Below are 21,765 nucleotides of genomic sequence, written 5' to 3'. Positions count from 1 at the left end.
AGGGCAGAGTCTTTTCTAGTTCACGTTTCACATATGCACAACGATGGTAACTCCCCACATCACCAGAGAGAAAATGCCATTTCCCCTTATCTCCAAACTGCAATGTTGGCTGCATGAGACAAGCCAGGGACAAACAACTCGTTCAGGAGTTTCTTGTAAGAGACTCATGAAGTTTCCATGATCAAATTCCCCAATGCACTCTTAAACTCAAATGTGGCTTTTGGCTGCATTTATGTAACAGATTGACATCATCTCGCCTCTAAATATAACTAAATCAAAGCAGATTTCACCATGCAGCAGCACTTCATCAAAATGAAATGCAGCAAAGCAAGTTTATACTGTATCATGTGTAGCAGATGCATCAACCACATGATAATTCCATTGGGTGGACATACATACGGGTAAAACACCATTCCCCCAGTACAAAAAGTATAGGTTTAGTATCACGCTTCCTTTAGTAAAGCAGTGCCATTAACGGCACTTAAATGAGGTCAGAGTTTCCATAACCTTTTAATATCCTTTTTCATCTTTAGACCTTAAACTGAGTCAGTACCTTAAGACAAATGATGGCAAAGAGGAGAGAAGTGCTCAAGGCCAGGTTGGACAGGGCTTGGAGCAAGTTGCTCTAGTGGAAGGTGCCCCTGCCCATGGCAGGGGGTTGGAACCGGGTGAGCTTTAAGGTCTCTTCAACCCAAACCCATCAATTTGTGGTCAGCACTTTGGGGAGGAGCTTTACTGATCAGTGGGGTCTGTAAGCTTGTGACTTACCTTGGTACTGGCAACGCCGATCTCTGGTCCTGCATTGATGTGGACACCACAGTCTGTCTCCCGTGATATGGAGCTGCCAACCGTGTTGGTTATTCCTACAGTCAAGGCTCCTCTTTCTTTGCAGTACCGAAGACCCATCAGAGTATCTGCTGTCTCACCTGGAAAGACAAGTATTGACAATGCTGTGGGTCAGTACCAGTTACTGCTCTCACTGCAGCTGTAAACCACAGTCATTTCCCAGCTTGAATCTTAGAGGTTTGTATCTGCCTGCAAGTCGGAGGAGCCAGTAGTTATTTCAGCCCTCACACACCGTGTTTTACCCTAAACAGATGACACTGAAATCTAGAAAATACAAAACCCAGTCGTGTTTGGTGTAAGTAAAAGTCAGGATTCTGCAATGATTAAAAAAACAACAATAAAATGCAGTCTCCAAGTGCTGTTTCTTTCACAAAATCAACTTTCTTCCTATTCCTGGTTAATAAAGATCCACCTGGGGCAAGGTGGTGTGGGGGGAAACGTGTGCTGGGGATACCCAGACATCATCCAGCTGAAGTGGCTGCAGTGGCACTAAGTTACAGCCACCTCCTCATCCTCCCACCATCCTATTGCCACTGGAACTCATGGAACTTTGGCTGCCACAGCGCACCAGCACCACGTGAGCTTGTGGAGTCTGTTATCAAAGAGGTTACGTCTGAAACTCATCATTCCTGTTCCAAATGGCACTATGCAAACACAGGCTGAGGTCAGGCCTCACTTAATGCGTTGATTCAAAAACTAGATATAAAGGCAGCAGAAAAAGTTGGTTTAAAGGAACGTGATGGGGGGACAGGGCAAAAAGCCTTGGGCTGAGGATGCAGCAGCGCTGGTTGTGAGCTGAGCTCCAGAGATGGGACTAGAAACAGAACCCACTGTGAATTCCATCTGGTGTTACCAGTTTGCTTTTGTCCTAAAAGGACGCACCTCTCCTGAGTACTCCTGCATGCCTGAGGTGACAACAGAGAACAAGACCCCCAAGGTTAGCTTGGTACACATCCCCTTCAGTACACCCCTGCGTAAGACCTGCTCGCTGTGCTGCACCACCGAGAGCAAGTCATGCAGGGTGGGAATCTAAGGCAAGAGAAACAGATCTATGGGTGGGGGCGACTGGAGTGATTTGAACCCAGTATTTACTTTGGGTTTGTGTTGCGCGATGACCAAGCTCAGGTTCCTGCAATATCTTTGTGAGCTGCCACATCCAGCACCTCGGGGGAAAGCTACATCCCTGCTGGGTCTCAAAAGGGAAGCAGAAGCATCCCCATGTGTATTCAGAAACCCAGGGGGGGAAGCTTTACCCCACAAAGAGGGGATATTCTGAATTACTGGAATACCAAGAATGCAAAATTGCTACCAAAACAGAATCCTAACCTATGGAGAATAAGGAACGACTAGTTTTGGTATCAAAGGTGAAGAACAGTTATGAAAACCCATAATGGTAAATGCAACTAAGAGGAAAAACAATACTGTAGTTTTGTATTGCAATTGTCCGTGAAAGTATTCTGAATAGGATACACATTGCTTTTTTCTTTAGTGCTTAAGTGTGCCTTTATCTCATATTCCATTCCAAGGTCGTATTTTTGGATGCTTGGGGTTATTTCATGCCTTTCATGGCTCCAATCGACAACAGGGCTCAGTATTTGGTACCACTTTAACCAGAGAACTACAGCTATTGAAAAGACACCATCGAGCAGCCTTTACCACAGCTCAATAGAACGATGATTGATGGAATATCTCCTCCCAGAGAAAGGGAACAAAACTACTGTTACCATACGTAGGACCCAACTGAACAAAACCCTGCTCCAGCATGCAGAGGGACAGGAGAACCACTCTGTTTCTTCCCTGTCTCTAGTGCATGCGTGCCAATCTCTTCTCCCACACGTACCACGTGCAACCCCCCAGGCAGGCACAAGAATTTGGCCCTAAAAGCTTTTCCCTCTCAAGTTCACCTTTACAGGGAAGAGGGGAGGCAATGGGGGGGGGGGGGGGTCAAGTGAGACCCTACCTGACTGGCTGAGGAAAAAGCAAACATCGTCTCTGAAGACAGGAGTGTTTCTATCCAAGAAGTCGCTGGCCAGTTCCACCATAACAGGTAATTCAGTCAGTTCTTCCAGAACCTGGCGGGTCTGGTAAAAGGAGATGTAAGCAAGTGACATATTACATCATGTGTAAAAAACACCAAGTGTTTGGAGCACCAAAAAAAGCCTTCTGGTTGCCACACGCTGGAAAATATGACTATCAAAATAGCCTGTGAAAACAAGTGCTGAGCTGTACTTTAATTACCCAGGATACCCACAGTCAAGTCGCACAACCACCCCTGTGCAAAGTGACCCTGCTCCTGGCACCACACAGAGCCTGTGAGGCCAATTCCTCCCTCACATATAGACTGGTCTTAAATAAGTCTCACTTACCTACTGCTATATATATTATAACATAGAGGGTGTTCTTCTATCAGACTATGACAGGTACTGCTGAAGAACTCTGCAGCCACCAGCTGTACCCAGGCCAAGCCAGACACGTGTTGATGGATCACTGTTAACACTGTCTTACAGGGCTGGCCAAGCTGAACAAAAGCGTCCTTTTCGGGTCCTTGTAAACTCATGAACACCACTGTGCTTTGCAGCACTTCCGAGAGAAGCTCAAGGATTCCTCTGTGAAGCTGCAGAGCACTTTTAATTGCAATATCATGGGCTGCCAAGCTACAGTCTGGAAAGGCTCCATCTACAGCCATCGCGTTTTAACCAACCATGAGGTCAATCCCACACTGGTGGTAGACACAGTCAGAATTGCTTCTGCTGGTGCAAAGTGAAACCTCTGAGCTGGGCAAGCACAGAGATGCCTCTGAGCAGGCGCCATGGCTGTCTCTGCAAATAGCAGAGGAGGAAATCCTCCCCTGCTGCAGCATTTGCAGCCTGCTCGTTTGTCTCCTCCCTTGCCAACTGTCTCCTACGATAGAGCAGGTTTGGGATTTTAAAGCCTTTCATAGCAATAAAGTCCTAGGCAGCATTTTCGTAAGTGCTTCAGCTTTTCTTTTCTACTGCTGTCGCTGGGGAACTGAAAGCCTGGTGTATGCAGCTTTCAGCAGGGTCTCCACTCATCAGGGTGGGCTTGCTCAATCTTAACCTGAATCCTAGAATGGTTTGGGTTGGAAAGGACCTTAAAGCTCCTCCAGTTCCAACCCCTTGCCATGGGCAGGGACACCTCACATTAGACCACATCACCCAAGCCCCATCCAACCTGGCCTTGAACACTGCCAGGGATGGAGCATTCACCACCTCTTTGGGCACCCTGTGCCAGAGCCTCAGCACCCTCACAGTAAAGAACTTCTTCCTGATCTCCAACCTGATCTTCCCCTGCTTCAGTTTAAACCCATCACCCCTTGTCCTACCGCTACAGTCCCTGATGAATTGATCCTTAACCTGCTTGACACACACAACACTGTGCCCGCAGCTCAGGACTGGCCACTCACCGCAACCCCAGCGTGGTAACTCGTGCCACAGGCAATGAGGATTAAACGACGACACCTCTGAATCTCCTTGATGTGATCCTTCAACCCACCAAGGTTTACTGCAAGCAAGATTCAGACAGTCAGGGTGGCCAGGTAGCACCAGTGCTGACACACAGCACGTCACCATCCCCATCAACCACTTGGCAAAAAACCATCCCCAAAAGCGATATTGCCACCAGTAATTCTGGAAGCAGTCCCTGGGAGACAGGCACATCATCTTGCACCAGCATGTTTGAATCTCCCACATCATCACCCGCTTCCTCCTCTGTAACTACTGTGAGTAACTGCTGGATTCTGAGCCCTAAGTCTCAATTACCAGTGTAGTCATCAAAGTTGACCCTTCCTCTCATCGTATTAACGACAGATTCTGGCTGTTCAAATATTTCCTTCTGCATAAACGAGCTGAAGTTACCTATAAAAGAAAGAAAGAAAGAAAATCTCCTCGTAATTTACATTTTTCCTGTGTACATAGGGAAAAGCTTGAATCAGAGTCACTATCGGGCCAGTGACCAGTCGGGAATTATTTAAGCTGATGCTTCTTGTTGTGCCAAAGCATCTGCTTACTGGGGAAGCTAGACTGAAGTTACTAGGATGTGTCAGTCAAGGCTCAGATCTGGAATAGCAAGCCTGCTAAGGATCCATATTGGAAACATGGATGCCTCCAAGCAGGAGGCAAAGCTCTCTGCCCCACGATTCTCTTCTTTATGGTGTTAGCAGCTAGAATCACAGAATGGTTTAAGTTGGAAGCGACCTTAAAGATCATCTCGTTCCAACCCCCTGCCATGGCACAGCCTGCTGATTCATAATGAACTCAAAGAAATGTACTGGTTTCCCCTTACTTTGGTATATGAAATAAGCACAGCAATCTGTGCTTCCGTTTTCATCTGTTCTACATAAGGTGAGCCCTAAATCTCCATTACCGGTGTAGTCATCAAAGCTGACCCTTCCTCTCATTGTATTAACAACAGATTCTGGCTGCAAGAACTACCTTACCATTGGAAGCGTTCAAGGCCAGATCCCCGCAGATGCAACAGAGGGAAGTCCCAGATGAATGAACTTTGTTCACCAAGAGGGCAATAAAACACTGGAACAGGGGCTCAGCAGGATGGGGGGTTTCTGTCCTTGGCAATACCCCAAACCCGACCTGAACAAGCACCATTAACACCCTGACCTACTTGGCCCTGCTTTTAAACCACGGACTCGCGCAGGGGACCTCCAGAGGCCTTTTCCAACCTGATTCATTCTGTGACTCCAGGGAGGACCCGTGCATCTCCACAGGTGACAGCCAAAGGACTTTACCCTTCATAATCTGCTGAAGCTCCATCTGCAGGGTCTGGACAGCCCGCCCAGGGTGGTCGCCTGCTGTACGCTTAATGCGATGGATGGAAAGCCGCCCGTCGACCACAGCAGCTACATCATCATCCTCCAGGAAAATCACTCTGTTGGTATGCTCAATGACAGCACTAGGAAAGCACACACCATTTGCCATAAGACACCGTTTCTCACAGACAGATGAGGGCTACAGCCCCATTTCTAATCCAACCTACAGCTTTGGAGGCAAGAAAAGTCGTTCACGTCAATGGAATTTCTGTTAGGAGAAGGCGGGTTCTGTAAAGTACATTTCCACACTGCCAATATAACTGGATTTTTTCCACCTAACTCATTATTCTGCTTTAGGAAGAAACCAGGAACTCCTCGGACAAAGCTGCATGTGCAGCACTGGGATCTGACTTTTAGGAGGCAGCAAGCAGGCAGAAACTTGCTCTAGCACACAGGGATGCTCGACTGCAGATGGAGGTTCCTCTCTTTTTGCAGTGAGAAGCCACTGTTCCTGCCTCCACCTCACTGTCCCAGTCTGTAAAACAGCTCAGCCACCTCTTAAAGTCCTCAGAGATCAGTGTAGAAGCACCCCAAGGATGAAGTACTATCAAACACCTGTCCCTGCCTGCAGTTTACTTGGGGAATGTCAATGTTGGAACCAATCTTCAGGCAGGTTTTAGGGTGTACTCTCACGGCTGATGAAGGCAAGCTCCCTGGTTTAGTAACTTCTGCTCTGACCTTGGGCAAGTCACTGAGAAGCTGTTTAAAATGAGAACCCATCAGTGTGTCCTGAGACCCTCCAAAGTGCTCTGAGAAGAGCTGCAGAAGTCACGCAGGGCAGTGCTTTCACGTTCCTGAACAAACACTCATGTCCCCAGTATAGAGAAAGCCAAAAGCTCGGGTAAGGGCTGCCCAATTAGGCTTCACTCTCTCCACTGGGATTAAAATCAACTACCTTTGATGCTAAAGGAATTGCACACGTGAAGAGATCCCTGGGAATCAGCACAGTTTGGATCTGGGCTGTTAATGCAGTCAGTGCTCTCTCAGGTTTCCTATCATTCACCTCAGAAATGTTATCAACAGATGGGCCTGAAGAAGGGTAATGCTACTGTGGGGTGAGCGTTCATGCCTTTAACAGAAACCCTCACCTAATCCCCCTCTGTCTCTCTCAGGGCTGTGGTAACTGGTTCATGCTTGTGAAGTAACAGCCCCGTACACAGAGGTTACATTATCCAGAACAAAACTGCAGCCGCCCCATCTCCTGGTCAAAGCCTTAGCTTTAAACAGGGTATTTTCATACACGCTAAAAGGTTCTGCAGCACGTTACCTAGCATCAGAAGCAAAGTAGTACTCCACAGCTTTCTCCTCCACAGGGAAAAGGCAGGTGGTGCTGTCCACACGAGACAGGTTGCAGCTTCCCTTCTTGTCCTTCCCTAGAAGACACAAGGGTCAGGGACCGCGCGTGCCAACATCCCGGAACGCGGCTGCAGCATCACTGTCACCACAGGCCCCACGAGTACCAACATGAAGCAGTCTTTAACTGAGCAGCCATGGTGGGAGAGGGCAGCAGAGCAGCACCCACCTCAGTGGGCCCCTTCCCCGTTGGCTTGCAAAGGCTCTGGATGTGCTTTTGAATTCAGCCTCCAATGTAACGTTAGCAGGGAGTTTGAGAGGTAAATATGAGTAAAAGCTCAAATGAAAGCTCACGTGTAGCTCTGCTGGGAGAGGATTCAAGCTGCTTTAGAAGCAGTCGCATTTACTGAGCGTTTCGTGATCGAATCTGCCCTGTTTCATCATTTTCAGTTTCTCCTGTGCTCCTGTTGCACTCACTTTCCGGAGGCTGTGGCAAATGGAGCAGGGTTGCTCTTTCGTTGTCAGTTATCTCTCAGAGCTGCTGCTGGAGCCATCACCCGGGGCCAGTGAGCACATGGAACCCAAACTGGGTTTTGTCTGGTGGAACTAATGCTTCCCAGCTCAGGAAATCCGTTATTAAGTACCTGCTGTTGTGCCTGAGCTACCAAACACAACCACTGCATCCTGATCCAAAAAGCTGGCAAACCACTGTGAGTCCCACACTGTTGCCAGGGATGGAGATAGGTGGACACAGAACTGAGGGTCAGCTTAGGAGAAACCTGTACTAAGCCTTTAAAGAAGGGCAGTGTTTGAGCAGGGATCCTTTCTGAGGTATTCCAGCAATTCCCTCTAATCCTCCGTATACTTTTTGGTGGCAAAGCCCATCAGGAATGCAGAGGAGGACCAGAGCACTCACTGCTCTGCACTCACCTTGGACAGAATGAGGTAGTTGTTGTGCAGGGCATGCTATAAGGTGAGAGGGATTGTGCAAAACGTGACCATTGCCAAAGAATAACACCACTAAAGTGACTGTTACATTTATTCCTGAAGCTCCCGTGTTGTGTTTCACCCACTGGACACCAATCTGATTCAGGGATGTAAGCAGAGCTCATGAGGTTTGGATTTATCCTTCCGTAAAGGAAAACTACTGCATTCATGTTGATACTCCTTAAGGAAGAAGGTTCCACTCAACCAAGAATTTAGAGCCCTCCAGTTCAGTACATGAGGAAAACAGCTCCTTTGCAGTTGAGTTGAGGCAGGAAAGGCTGATTCGGTGGTGAGAAAGGACAGAGCAAAGGTGTTAGTGGCTGTTCCCCCCCCCCAGCAGCACCCCGACTTGATCAGAACATGCAGATTTGGTTCTCAGATCAGCACATTTCCCTGCATTGTCTTTATTATGTTGCATTGCTTTCCTGTATTGTGGATTCTACCTGGAACGTGTGGTTATTGTGCACATGCACTGCAGATCTATCTGACCAGGGAGGGGTTGAGAAGTTCCAGTGAGTATTATCAGCCAATTACAGTTATGTCACCCATGGCTTTGGCAACAGATTGTCCATTTCTCTATAGGTAACCTGCATCTTTGTCCTGCAGCACCTAACTCCTATTTACTACAATTTAGAAGCAACACAGACTTCATCTTTAATTCTTTCCCTGTCAAATTAAAGGCTGGAGGAGATGTCATGGAGAATTCACACAGGTAGGGTAAAAAAGGGATGAGGGAGTCTCAGTTGTCCAGGAAAGCCTCTGAAAGCTGAGGGACTTTGGTTCTTAAAGCCCCCAGGACCTTGGGTCAACCTGCCTTAATGCTTTACACTGACTGAAGAGGGCAAGAAGAAACAAAGCCTCACCTAATGGATGCTGGAGAGGGGCTCTTCATCAGGGACTGTAGGGATAGGACAAGGGGTGAGGGGTTCAAGCTGAAACAGGGGAAGTTCAGGTTGGAGATAAGGCAGAAGTTGCTCCCTGTGAGGGTGCTGAGGCGCTGGCACAGGGTGCCCAGAGAAGCTGTGGCTGCCCCATCCCTGGCAGTGTTCAAAGCCAGGTTGGACACAGGGGCTTGGAGCAACCTGCTCCAGTGGAAGGTGTCCCTGCCTCTGGCAGGGGTTGGAGCTGGAGGAGCTTTAAGGTCCCTTTCCAATCCAAACCATTCTGTGATTCTAATGTTTGGGTTCAGGTGAAGCAGCTCCCAATGGAGCAAACACACTGTTCCCTTTGAACAACCTGAGGTTTGTTTCTCCTCCAGCAACAGTGCACAGATTTCACCCCCAAGGCCATGGACTGCTGAAGGGGCATCACAATTACTTATTAAACTAAGAACCAGCTCTTTTCCTCTTACAGAAGAGCACTCTCCTGCTTCAGATGTGAACTGAGTTCATCGCATCACACTTGATGGGTTTAGCCTTTAAAGCAATTGAAGTAGTTAATGTGCATTAAAAGTGGCTCACACTAATAAAGGAGCAAAGGGAAGAAGTCCCAGCCTCAGGTCAATCTTAGTGCTTCTACCAGGAGCTGCAACTCACACTCCTGCTACAACCAGGAGGGAGGACGCAGCTCTTTGACAATCTAACCCAAACTACCCTATGATTCTATGATCATTAGCAGCCTCCTAACAGGGTTTCACTCTCTTAAGGGGAGAGGGTTTAAGGCAATTGACTGTTGCCTTCTGTAATCAGAGCAGCAGGGAGCACACAGCACCAGCTGCACCAAGGCATCAATTGTGCACATATGCTGAGAGTTGTGTCAGAAGATTTGAAATGGGATGCGTGGACTCATGGGTGGGTTGGTTTCATCAATCCAGAAGAAAGTCCCACTCGTTTCACTGCATGGAAAGCAACAACCACATAGTAAAGACACAATGCGTATTTGTCTCATTCGTGATTGCTTTCCTAAGGAACTGGAGGGTTTGTCTGAACTTTGGGAGTATTAAATTGTCTCTCGTAGGCACCTTCCTCCATTTTTATGGATATTCCATCAAAAGAATGATCCATAGATTGCACAGCTGAAAGTGTAATTGGGGGAAGAGAAACCGTAAAACACCAAACTTGAGATCGTCAGTGAAAAAATACATACATACATTGAGGATTACTGCTCAATATCCAACCCAGAGCAACCACAGCACAGCTTACGGGTGCCCAGAGAACCAGGCCAGTGACTGCATGGGTTCAGCCTTCTCTGACAACAGGAAATTATGCGATCATTTAAAAGAGGAGGAAAAGGACAAATAATTCTTAAGGCACTTTTCATTCTCAAGGGGGCACCCACATGTCTGCGGTGGTAACAGACACATGTGGAAGATGGAGGGACAATGAGCTGTGGGTACCACACATGGGTACCAGCGTTCTGCTTGTTGAAAGTCACACTGGGGATAGGGGGAAGGTTTGTGACAGTGGAAACCTGGCATAGCACAGACATTTCTGGTCTTGAAAGCAGCCAGGCCTGTGAATGCCAACATGCCACACACAAAACATGAACCTTGGCAGTGTTCAAGGCCAGGCTGGAGGGAGCCTTGGGCAACATGGTCTAGAGTGAGGTGTCTCTGCCCACGGTAGGGGGTTGGAGCTGGATGATCTTCAGGTCCTTTCCAACCCAAATCATGCTATGATCTAAGTTTAACGAAACTGTTAACTTTACTATCCTATTTTACTCTATTCTACCACGTTAAGATGTGTTTTCTTTGCAACCACTGGACATTAAAGCTTTGATTACACAACAGAGACTAACTTCAGGTACACGGTGGTTAAAACTGACTTAAAAACACCCAAAATCTCATTTTCGTAATGGTTTCATTTACAGATGAAAGTCTGAAAGTGTTAATATGTATTCCAATGCCTGTGAAACCCTGTGCTGTCTGTGACTGGAGCCCGCTTCCAGGGATGCTCCCACTTACCCGTCCGGTAGAGGATGGGGATGTGGTCAGTGGAGAGCTTGTGCTCGCTGCGCACCCCGATAAGCAGGGGGCTGCCTCGCCTGCAGGAAGACAAGGAGTTAGAGCCCAAGGTGCCCCAAGATTCATCCGACCCAAAGGAGCCACTGTTCTCCAGCACAGCACTGAACTGGGCTGAAGAAGAGCAAGCTCCTTCCATAAGAGCACTCTTTTATGCCAAAAAAGTGATATATAGGGGTGCAACGCGGATGTTCTTTCCCAAAGCAATACCTACCTGGTCCCAACTGCTTGACCAGGATAATGAACACTTTTGAACACAAGGGCGAAAGCACCTTCCTGGAACAAGAGAAACACAAACTGTTCATCCTATCCTTACACAGGCAAAGAGAGGGTAAAAGCAGCACCAGAGCTTTGGGGTGTCTGCGCAGGTGTCGTGCCAATGGGCGAGCCACCACGATCTGCCAGCACAATACATCCCTGGTCTTGGCTACTACAGCTCCTGTGTGAGACCCCACCTGCAGTACTTGTGTACAGTTCCAGTGTCCTCAACGTGAGAAGGACGTGGAGCTGCTGGAGCAAGCCCTGAGGAAGCCACGAGAATGCTTGGGCATAGAGCAGCTCCCGTATGGAGTCAGGCTGAGAACATTGGGGCTGTTCAGCCTGGAGAAGAGAAGCTGCGTGGAGACCTCAGAGCAGCTTCCAGTGTCTGAAGGGGGCTACAAGGATGCTGGAGAGGGACTCTTCATCAGGGACTGTAGTGATAGGACAAGGGGTGGTGGGTTCAGACTGAAACAGGGGGAGTTCAGGTTGGAGATAAGGAAGAAGCTCTTCCCTGTGAGGGTGCTGAGGCGCTGGCACAGGGTGCCCAGGGAGGTTGTGAATGCCCCATCCCTGGCAGTGTTCAAGGCCAGGTTGGACACAGGGGCTTGGAGCAAGCTGCTCCAGTGGAAGGTGTCCCTGCCCGTGGCAGGGGTTGGAGCTGGAGGAGCTTTAAGGTCCCTTCCAACCCAAACCAGGCTGGGATTCTGATTCTGAAAACTTCCCGAGCTCTGGGGCAAGGGGATGGATCCTTGCAGATGGGTCCTGTTCCTGCACACCACACAGCAACAAGTGGAACCACACGCTAGGCAGTGCAGCTCCCACAAGGGGTCAGCATCTCTTCCAGATGGAGGTTCCAGGGAAGATTTGAGACCCAGACTTCTTTTCACTGCACTTATTCCCACTCCATCTCACGTCAGCTCCCACCCCCTGCACGCTCACCACGCAACCCACCAGGGACCCGCTGCCTCGAGATACTTCTATCCCCCCAAACGTGGCCATTTCTCTCCCAAGGAATGAATCATGTTAAAGAAAACCCAACATACACCATGGATGAACTGTTGGAGGTAGGAAAGACAAAACCACACCGTAACATGCACCGCAGCGTGACCTATGTGCAGCCTGACAGGGCCACGTTGGCCACCTCACCCTGGGCAACACAGGAGGGGTTGTTTTCTGTGTGTGCTCCCCTGCTCCCAGCATTACCAGCTGCTGGATGACCCTCTCCACCAGGGTGGTGAAGCTGATGTCGTCGCTGTCGCGGTTGTCGTACATGTACTTGACCAGCTTGGCGATGCTCTCCGTGTCCGTCTCCGACTCGAAGTCGTAGCCCTTGCTCTCCTGCAGTGACAGCACACGCTGGTCACAGCCCAGTGCCCCCTCCCCACCTGCTCCTCCTTGCCTGCCTTTGCTCATTTGCTTTTCCTTCCCTTTCCCTCAGCCCTTTTGCCTCACATTGTTCCTGATGTTCCTTTCTACTACTTTTTCCTTCTTTCCTCTTATTTCTCCCTTCCTCCCCACCCTTCAGCTTTTCTTCCCTCACTTTCTCATGTCTCTCCTTTCCGTAGCTCCTGCCTCCCTACCTTTCCTTTTCCTTCTGCCTTTCCCTTTTTTCCTTTATCCTTCCATACCGCATTTCTTCCTTCCTTTTATTCCCTTTTTCCATCCTTCCCTCCTGCTTTTCTCTTTCTTCTTTCCTATTTTCCTCTTCCTTTTTCTTCTCTTCCTTCTCTCCTTCTTGCCTTTCCTTGTCTTCCCCCCTCCATTTCTTCTTTCTTCCTTTTCCCTCCTGACTTTTCCTGTTATTTCCTGCCTTTCCTCTTCTGCCTTCTCCTTTCCTGCTTTTCCCTTTCTCTTTTAATTCCTTCCCTCTCTCCCTTTCCCCTGGACTCCTTTTCCTGCCTCCCATTCCTGCCTTCTTCCTTACCCTTTCCTTTCTCATTTTCCTTCCTTCTTCCCCTCACCTCTTTGCTCTCCTTTCCACTTCCCTTCCCTTTCATCCCTTCCCCTCTGTATTTACCTCCTTTCCCTTCTCCCGCCCTCCCACTCCACAAGTGCGAGTACAGGAGTGAGCATGACGATCAGAGTGCGAGTAGAAGAGTAAGTGCAAGTGGAGGAGTGAGTGCGCAAAGGGGGTCTGAGTGCACACACGACAGTGCAAAAGGGAGGAGAGTACAGGAGTAAGTGTACGAGGAAGGGAGCTCAAGTGGACAAGTGCAAGTGGGGGACGTGAGTGGGGAGTGTGAATGGGGGTGTGAGGGATGAAGGGGGAGTGCGAGTTGGGGACCGTGAGTAGGGCAGTGAGTGTGAATGAGAGTATGAGCGGGGGAATGCGGTGAGAGGGGAGGAATGTGAGTGGGAGTGACTGGAGAAGCGTGAGTGAGGCAGGGAAGGAATGGGAAGGATGCAAGCGTGAGAATGTACTCAGAGTAGGAGAAAGCATGAGAGCGTAGTGGAGGAGTGTGAGTGCAAAAGCATGAGGGGGCAACACGAATGGAAGAGCGAACGTGAGTGGGGGAGCGAGTGGAGGAGTGGGACGAGTGAGTGTGAGAATACAAGGGGTGGAATGAGTGGGTAGGGGTGGGAGCCCAAGGGAGTGAGGGGGGGAGCATCACACACGCAGTGCCACTCACCAGGAACTTGCGCAGGTCCTTGTAGTTGGTGATGATGCCGTTGTGGATGACAATGAACTCTGGGAATGGAGGAAAGGCCCTGCTCAGCCCCGGCACCAGTCCCCACCAGGCAGAGCAGAAGAGTTTCAACCCCTGGTGCCATCCCCTTCGCTGCCCCATTTGGCCAGGCTGGCAAGGGCAGGAGGCAGCAATGACCCAGGCAGGACAAGGGCTACTGAGGTCCTGCCCTGGTGCTGGAGCCACTCGAGTGCTCAGCAGCTGCCACACAACCTCTGGGCACTGATCCTGGCCCTCCCTGGGACTGGTCATGGCTGCAAAGATCCCATGGCCAGGAACCGAGTCCAAACCCTCCAGCTTCACAGTAGCTGGCAGCACAGCCTGAATAAACCCACTGCCCTGTGACACACTGCACATCAGAAGCTCTTCCAGATGAGGGCCTTTGGACAAGGACCTGTAGGGACAGGACAAGGGGGAAGCTGTGGCTGCCCCATCCCTGGCAGTGTTCAAGGCCAGGTTGGACACAGGGGCTTGGAGCAAGCTGCTCTAGTGGAAGGGGTCCCTGCCCGTGGCAGGGGTTGGAACTGGAGGAGCTTTAAGGTCCCTTCCAACACAAACCATTCCATGATTCTATGATGTTCCAAGACCTGCCAGTGCCTCAAGCACCCACTCACCATTGTTTTTATCCGAGCGCTGTGGGTGGCTGTTGATGGGACTGGGCTCGCCATGGGTGGCCCAGCGGGTATGGGCGATGCCAAGGTGCACGTCAAACTCGATATCAAGGTCCATGTCCTGTTGCTCTGTGGCACAAGTAGAGGGGTTTAGTACCAAGGGGGTGTCCCCATGCCAAAGTCAAGGTGGGAGTTACACCAGAACAGCGATGCTGATAGGGAAACAGCCTCCTTACACTAAGATCAGAGCTACCCACCTTCCCTTCGGATAAGAGCCCGCTGCACCCAGAAGGACACTAGCACACGATAAGGAAAGGGAGGTTATAACACAGCAGCTGTCAAATGCAAACTAGAGGCTGTGATTCCTCTGAAGAGCATCTTCCCATGCCCTTCCCAGCACTCACACGAACTCCCCATCCAACAACCTTCATGTTGTGCAGAGAATTAACAGACTTCTAAGCTCACTCCCCATTTTCTCCCCAAGCTCCAGGTCTCTCATAACTATCTCCCAGTAATTCCCTTTCCCTAGCTTAAGGGGTCTTTTGTTTGGGCTTTTTTTAGGTGTTTCCTTAAACAAACTCCAGGTCTACTTGACTTTAACAGGATGTGATTCATTTGTCTGGTGAAATCAGGATTTATCCCTGACTTCGTGCCAATGTCCCCAGGATCACTGGGTTCTTCACAGCACATGCACTTTATACACAAGGTACGTGGAAACACAGAGTTTCCTGGGCAAAGCAGGCAATCTTCAAACCACAAAGGAGACAAGAGGGCAAAGAATGGAAGGGAGATACATACTGTGAACCTCTTCGTCCAGAGCCTTCACTTTCCCCTTCTGTTTGATAATTTGGATTTTGCAGGCATTCGCTTCCCAGTCTTTGTCGTTTCCGCCATCGATTCCCACACCTAAACATCACCACAGGATAGGAAGAGAAAACGTGAATTACAGAAAGTGTATTTTACATAAATACTGCCCATATTTTTCTCTACGTTGCCCTTTCCCCCCGGAGCTGACCCTCCAAAGAAAGGCAAAAAATCCCTTTGATGAGCCCTGAGCTTTCCCTTTGTCATCTCGTGGGTACTTTTAAAGCACTAGATTCTGGGCATCAAGGCTACTCCTAGAAACGTGTATACTGCAAGTGAATCCAAACCTCTGCCACACCATCAGAGGCACTTCCAATGTGTGCTGAGGCAGAAACCGTTCACAAACACACCATGAAAATCACTGTTTACAAGCCAAGCTTCAAACCAGGATGAGTGCTGCTCGCAGAGCGCTACCTGCAGAATCATAGCCTCTGTACTCCAGCCGCTGGAGCCCTTTGATAAGGGTCTCCAGGATCTCCCGTCTTGTCCGGGGAACATGGTAGTTCAGGTAAGCAAAGATTCCTGTATGGGGGAAAAGAGCACAGGCTTACAAGAGAGTCACAGCTGAGAGAACGCTGTATGTGCTGTCTGCTGAGGAGGAGCACTGTGGTATAGCTCTGACAGGCCTCGGCACTGAGAACCCCTACCTGAAGGTACCACCACGCTCACAGCATTTCCTGACCCCAAGTGGAGGATGTTAGTGACATCCCCAACCCTGCAGAGACCAGAGAATGGTTTGGGTTGCAAAGGAGCTTAAGACCATCCGGTTCCAACCCCTGCCACGGGCAGGGACCCCTTCCACTAGAGCAGCTTGCTCCAAGCCCCTGTGTCCAACCTGGCCTTGAACACTGCCAGGGATGGGGCAGCCACAGCTTCTCTGGGCACCCTGGGCCAGCGCCTCAGCACCCTCACAGGGAAGAGCTTCTGCCTCATCTCCAACCTGAACCTCCCCTGTTTCAGTCTGAACCCACCACCCCTTGTCCTATCCCTACAGTCCCTGATGAAGAGCCCCTCTCCAGCATCCTTGTAGCCCCTTCAGACACTGGAAGATCATCCAGTCCAACCCCCCTTTGACTACCAACTCCTGATGAAAAAGCCAAGGTTCACCAGCCCTTTGCATGCTGAAGAACTGTTTCCAAAAGGAATTCTTCCTCAAATAACTTTCCCCAACTTCCTCCCACAGACTCACTAAGAAAAACCCCCATTTCCCTCATGCAAACTAACACTCTCAAACTAATGGAGCTATTTTGCCTGTAAGTTGCAAAGGAAGCTAAGTTGTTGCTTCTATTTTTAAGCAGTGATGGGACACACAAATTCCTAGAATCCTAATGCCAACTACAGCTCTATTTCAGAAAGATTTCCTTTGGTGCCATCATAAAGCAGCAGCATGAGAAGACATTTAGGAGATGCTGGACATAATACTGGAAATCTACCCTTTCAGCCTGATATTTTAAAGGGGAAAAGTATCTGCATGGAATAAAAGCAGAAGAGGTTTCACACAAACATCTGTGCGTGGAAGTTGAGGGGAAGAGAGCTCAGTCACACACACAAAGTCCTTTTAAAGGCATCCTGAACCTCTGATTTGTGCCTGGTGGTGCTGCCATGCTCTTACATTTTGTGGTTTGGAATGAAACTAAATAATTCTAAGCTTTTGATGCCTTAATTTATGGTGTAAGTGGAAATATGGGCCACTCAGAGTAGCATCAAATACCACACAGCAAAGCCTCTCCAGTTCTTCTGCACTTATCTTCTTCCATGCTGCTAGAAAAATTCGATGCCCTTTCTATTGTTCCTCTTTCTTAAACCACGCAGTCAGGTGAAGGGAAAAGAACCCCAAAACTGAGCTTTTCACTGGGCTTCTTTAGCTTCTACCTTCATTTCCCCCAAAGCCTTTTCTCATCACCGCTTGCAAGACTACCAGGACCGAGCTTATGAACATCTGCACCACTTCCATCCCTCCTGACATCCCAGCCACGCACAGAGCTTGGCTGCTGCCATCTCCCATGGCCCTCGTTCAACCTCAACGTTGGTTCCAGGACCTCCCCAGCAGGGTGAGGTCCTTCTCCACAAACCTCTCAATTCACAGCTCCCACTCGGCCGCTGGCCGCGGTTACCAACCTCTGCCGCATGGCACAAACCTCCTTTGGAGGATACTTCCAATGAGCAAACCCTCCTCTCCCCACCCTTCTGGCACAAAGAAGGTTTCCAATTTGAGCTACTTAGTTCAGTCTGCCCCTAAAAACTGCATTCTTCAGGCAAGCAGCAGCCTCCCTGTTTACAAGTGAGCTGACTCCAAATAGGTGTCATCCAGGCCAAGGGATGCGCATCTCACCTACATCCCGGATGCCTAAAGTCCTTTAAATGACTTCCAGGTCTTACAGCAGGAGTACCAAGCAGACTGCTTTGGTAGCAGGCAGCTGGAAAAGTCTTTCTCCCTCTATGCACCAGACACCTCCCAGACACCCAATGCAGCTCATCACACATATAAATAACAAGTGAGTACGGCCAAGCAGGGAAAACAAGCACAGGAGAGGTCTTTAAAAAGGCAGGCTGGGTTCCAGCAGTCCTGCACATGTCCCTTCACATCACCTACCATGGCATCCAAGGTACAGCTACTTCAGAAGGCACAAGTATAACCAGCAGGAGTAACTATGAACCACGAATGTTGCTTGTATTTAGCTAAATAATTCCACAGTTGGAACCTCTCCCTGCGTTTGTTTTATACACTAAGGGTCCCATTCCCACTCTTTTTGACAGTGCTGGGTCCATCAAAGAGCTCTCCAAAGGCACCAAGAGTCTCTGTAGCTCCCTCAGGGGATTTCAGCTACCCCACTGTGGCAAAACCCATCCTGCTCAGGCACATGGATACCTAGTAAGTTATTCCACTACCAGGACACAACACTAAAGACCATGCAAGTGGGAAATGCTCCTTGGAGCAAATGGGGACCGATGACCAGCATGAAGATGCTCTGGAGGTTGAACATCAGGCTGGCCACTGGAAAAGAGCTCCTGGAAACCCTTCACAGTGAACAGCAGCAGCACTACTCATGTAGACTGGGTACTAGGAACAATTCCTGCCCCAAAGGGTGCTCAGGCATTGGAACAGGCTGCCCAGGGCAGGGCTGGAGTCACCGTCCCTGCAAGTGCTCACACACCGTGTAGAGGAGGCCTCAGTGCCATGGGTTAGTGGTGGCCTTGGGAGTGCTGGGAACGGTTGGACTTGATGATGTTAAAGGTCTTTTCCAACCTGGTTGATTCTATGGGAGCACAGAGGCACACGAAAATGCCATGGACTGAGCAGGAGCAAAGTGGAAACCAATGTCCTCCAAGAAGGGATGGCCCAGCTGGAATGAGCCCCAACAACAGTGCTGTTAAACTCTACTTGTGCTCTAAACACACTGCAAACATGTAGCTAGAAAGGAGCCAACTTGGCATTTGTCTCAGTTATTAACAATTATTACCGTTATTAATTTGAACAAATTATTCATTACAGCACAATTATATTAAGATTATTCATCAGAATACAAAACTAAGACTGACAGAAACACTACCCCCCCAACCCAAGGAATTCATTGCTTCGGGAAAGAGAGACTACCTTAGGAAGCCAACTAAATAACATGTAAATACAGGATTAACACTTCAAATTAACACACACTTAACAAAGATGACCAAGCAAACACTGCGAGGTTCAGGTCTGAGTCAGTTCAGGGGCTAGATGTTGAGAGGAAAATAGCTGGAATGATAATGGAGACGACACAGGGAAAAATCAAAGCCTACGAACCCGTTTCACAAACAGGAAGGCAAGTGAGACAAGAGGGTTTAGAACTCACCTTAGAGAAAACAAGTCAAAAATAAATAGAATAATAGGGAAAAAGTAAAAAAATAGAGTAATGGGGAAAAATAATACATACTGAAAGTAAAAAATGGGACAAAAGGCTGCTGAAAACGAGCAGGACTTTTCCTAAACGCACACCTTCCTAACCCACAAGCTAAAACCAACTACTTGAAGGCTTCTCAGCCATCTATGGCACTTGCTGATGATGAATTACATGTAAATAACAGTTTCATTTGCTGGAAAGATTTTCAAATGCATTTCATCTTCCCCTTTTCAAGCAAGCCACAACGATGTGACTCTCCATAGCCAGAGAAAGCTTCAAGGCACATTTAGCAACCACCATTTCTACTGGGTTGTTCACGAACTTATGAGCAGTCGCATTTGTCGTCACTCCCATTTTTAAGTACAATTCCATTGCCCTCAACAGAAACTGAGCAAAAAGAAAGACCCAAAGCATCAAACACTTGTTGTGCTTCACTGACCTAAGTGGTAGTTTGGAAAACCACTTAGTTCTCCCAACAGCCACCAACAGGGGCTCTATAGGTAAAATACTCCTCTGGAGTTAGACCTAAAGCCCTTGGTCTCACCTGGGTACATGTGCAGCAAGGAAGGTGGCTGTGCTGAGTCAAAGGGCTCTCAGGTGATCCAGCCCTGCATGATGCAAAACCAGCTCAAGAATCATAGAATCATAGAATAGTTTGGGTTGGAAAGGACCTTAAGATCATCCAGTTCCAACCCCCCTGCCATGGGCAGGGACACCTCACACTAAACCATGCCACCCAAGGCCTCATCCAACCTGGCCTTGAACACCACCAAGGATGGAGCATTCACAGCCTCCCTGGGCAACCCATTCCAGTGCCTCACCACCCTCACAGTAAAGAATTTCTTCCTTAGATCCAATCTAAACTTCCCCTCTTTCAGGCTGAACCTGTTACCCCTTGTCCTGTCACTACAGTCCCTGATGAAGAGTCCATCCCCAGCATCCTTGTAGCCCCCTTCAGACACTGGAAGCTGCTCTGAGGTCTCCACGCAGCTTCTCTTCTCCAGGCTGAACAGCCCCAACTTTCTCAGCCTGTCTCCATACAGGAGGTGCTCCAGCCCCTGAGCATCCTCGTGGCCTCCTCTGGACTTGTTCCAACAGTTCCATGTCCTTTTGATGTTGAGGACACCAGAACTGCACACAATGCTCCAAGTGAGGGCTCACGAGAGCAGAGTAGAGGGGCAGGATCACCTCCTTCGACCTGCTGGTCACGCTGCTCTTGATGCAGCCCAGGATACGGTTGCTTTCTGGGCTGTGAGCGCACACTGCAGCCGGCTCATGTTCATTTTCTCATCGACCAACACCCCCAAGTCCTTCTCTGCAAGAACCTATTTCTACCCCAAAGCTGACCAAACGGTTGTTCCCTGCCCATGGCAGGGGGGTTGGAACTAGATGATGTTAAGGTCCTTTCCAACCCTAACTATTCTATGATTCTTCATCCATCTACAAAGCGCAGCCCTCTCCGAGGTGTAACGTGGCACACAGCAGCTCTCCCTTGCAGTTTAAACTATGCCAGACCTTTCCTCCACACACCAGAGACGCGTTGTGTGTGTAACTCACAATGTTAAAGCCCTGTTTGCTCCATCCCTGCGCTTAAATTCATCTCAATCTACAACATTCCAAAGATGAAGAGGTACCGACCAGGAGAGCTGCCTGAAGGCTTCCATTGGGAGCACTCTTGACACAAAAGTGCCAATTTTGCTGTCAAAGTGACAAGTCATTTAAATCACAACAGTCAATGGAAACATGTTGCTTTGGACGACATTCCAATGCAAATCTAGCAGGTTTCCATCAGGGTCCCCATCTGGTGCAGCACCAAGCAGAACACTCCTGAAACCGTGAACTTCAGGTCCGAAAAGCAGACGTGAAAAGAGGAGTTTCAGTTTCAGCTCAACTTACACATTTCAGACACCCACCAGCAGGTCCATCACAGCCCTGGGAAGCCTTCACAAGCCTCCACTAAAACCGGCTCTTCTACAACACCAAATGTCCAACAAATGGTATTCAGCTAAAATTAAGGATAAACCCTTCTATGGCCCTCAGTGCCATGGGTTAGTGGTGGACTTGGCAGTCCTAGGGGAATGGTTGCACTCGATCTTAAAGGTCTTTCCCAACCTGGTTGATTCCATGACTCAACGACGAGTGGTTTACAGTAGTAACACTACACCTGCCCTCTGGAAGAAGCCAGAAAGAGGAAGTATCACAGAAAACCAGGATGCGTGAATGACATTTAATGACACTTCCTTGCCAAGCCTTGAGCTGGCAGTGTTTGAGGTGAAATACATGCCTTGTGGAACAAAATCCCAACCTTTGAGCTTCATTCTGGTCCAGCACTGTTTGTCATTGTGAATTCCCAAGCTGGAGCAAGCAGCAAGCATACTATAGGAATTTCTAGGCTCAGAAAACACAATAACTCTGTCTGGAATACACTCATATACTTCAGGACTTGACTCTCATATCTATTCAGGACACTCATACACTTCAGGATTGGAACAGCAGTCACGCTTTACAAGATAATAAAACATCTCAACCAGTAACT

At 48.9% G+C, this 21,765-nt stretch overlaps 1 protein-coding gene across 5 annotated transcripts in view; it reads right to left on the bottom strand.

Annotated features, from left to right (window-relative positions):
- GFPT1 (glutamine--fructose-6-phosphate transaminase 1) overlaps positions 1 to 21,765 on the bottom strand; it is a 36,635-nt gene that overhangs the window by 10,735 nt on the left and 4,135 nt on the right. For 3 of the 5 annotated variants that reach the window (XM_080634341.1, XM_080634342.1, XM_080634340.1), the window contains exons 2-14: positions 15,766 to 15,873; positions 15,286 to 15,393; positions 14,491 to 14,616; positions 13,820 to 13,878; positions 12,393 to 12,527; positions 11,143 to 11,204; positions 10,872 to 10,951; positions 6,957 to 7,062; positions 5,543 to 5,772; positions 4,626 to 4,721; positions 4,271 to 4,368; positions 2,807 to 2,927; positions 769 to 926 (exon numbers count right to left, since the gene is read on the bottom strand). In XM_080634341.1, coding sequence (XP_080490467.1) covers positions 769 to 926; positions 2,807 to 2,927; positions 4,271 to 4,368; positions 4,626 to 4,721; positions 5,543 to 5,772; positions 6,957 to 7,062; positions 10,872 to 10,951; positions 11,143 to 11,204; positions 12,393 to 12,527; positions 13,820 to 13,878; positions 14,491 to 14,616; positions 15,286 to 15,393; positions 15,766 to 15,873 — 1,487 coding nt within the window. The remainder of the gene's footprint in view (positions 1 to 768; positions 927 to 2,806; positions 2,928 to 4,270; positions 4,369 to 4,625; positions 4,722 to 5,542; positions 5,773 to 6,956; positions 7,063 to 10,871; positions 10,952 to 11,142; positions 11,205 to 12,392; positions 12,528 to 13,819; positions 13,879 to 14,490; positions 14,617 to 15,285; positions 15,394 to 15,765; positions 15,874 to 21,765) is intronic. The other 2 variants (XM_080634343.1, XM_080634344.1) reach the window with 2 other exon arrangements.

The sequence above is a fragment of the Psittacula echo genome (assembly GCF_963264785.1).
Source record: "Psittacula echo genome assembly, chromosome: 25".
Lineage (NCBI taxonomy): Eukaryota > Metazoa > Chordata > Aves > Psittaciformes > Psittacidae > Psittacula > Psittacula echo.
This window is presented reverse-complemented; position numbering and strand designations above follow the sequence as displayed.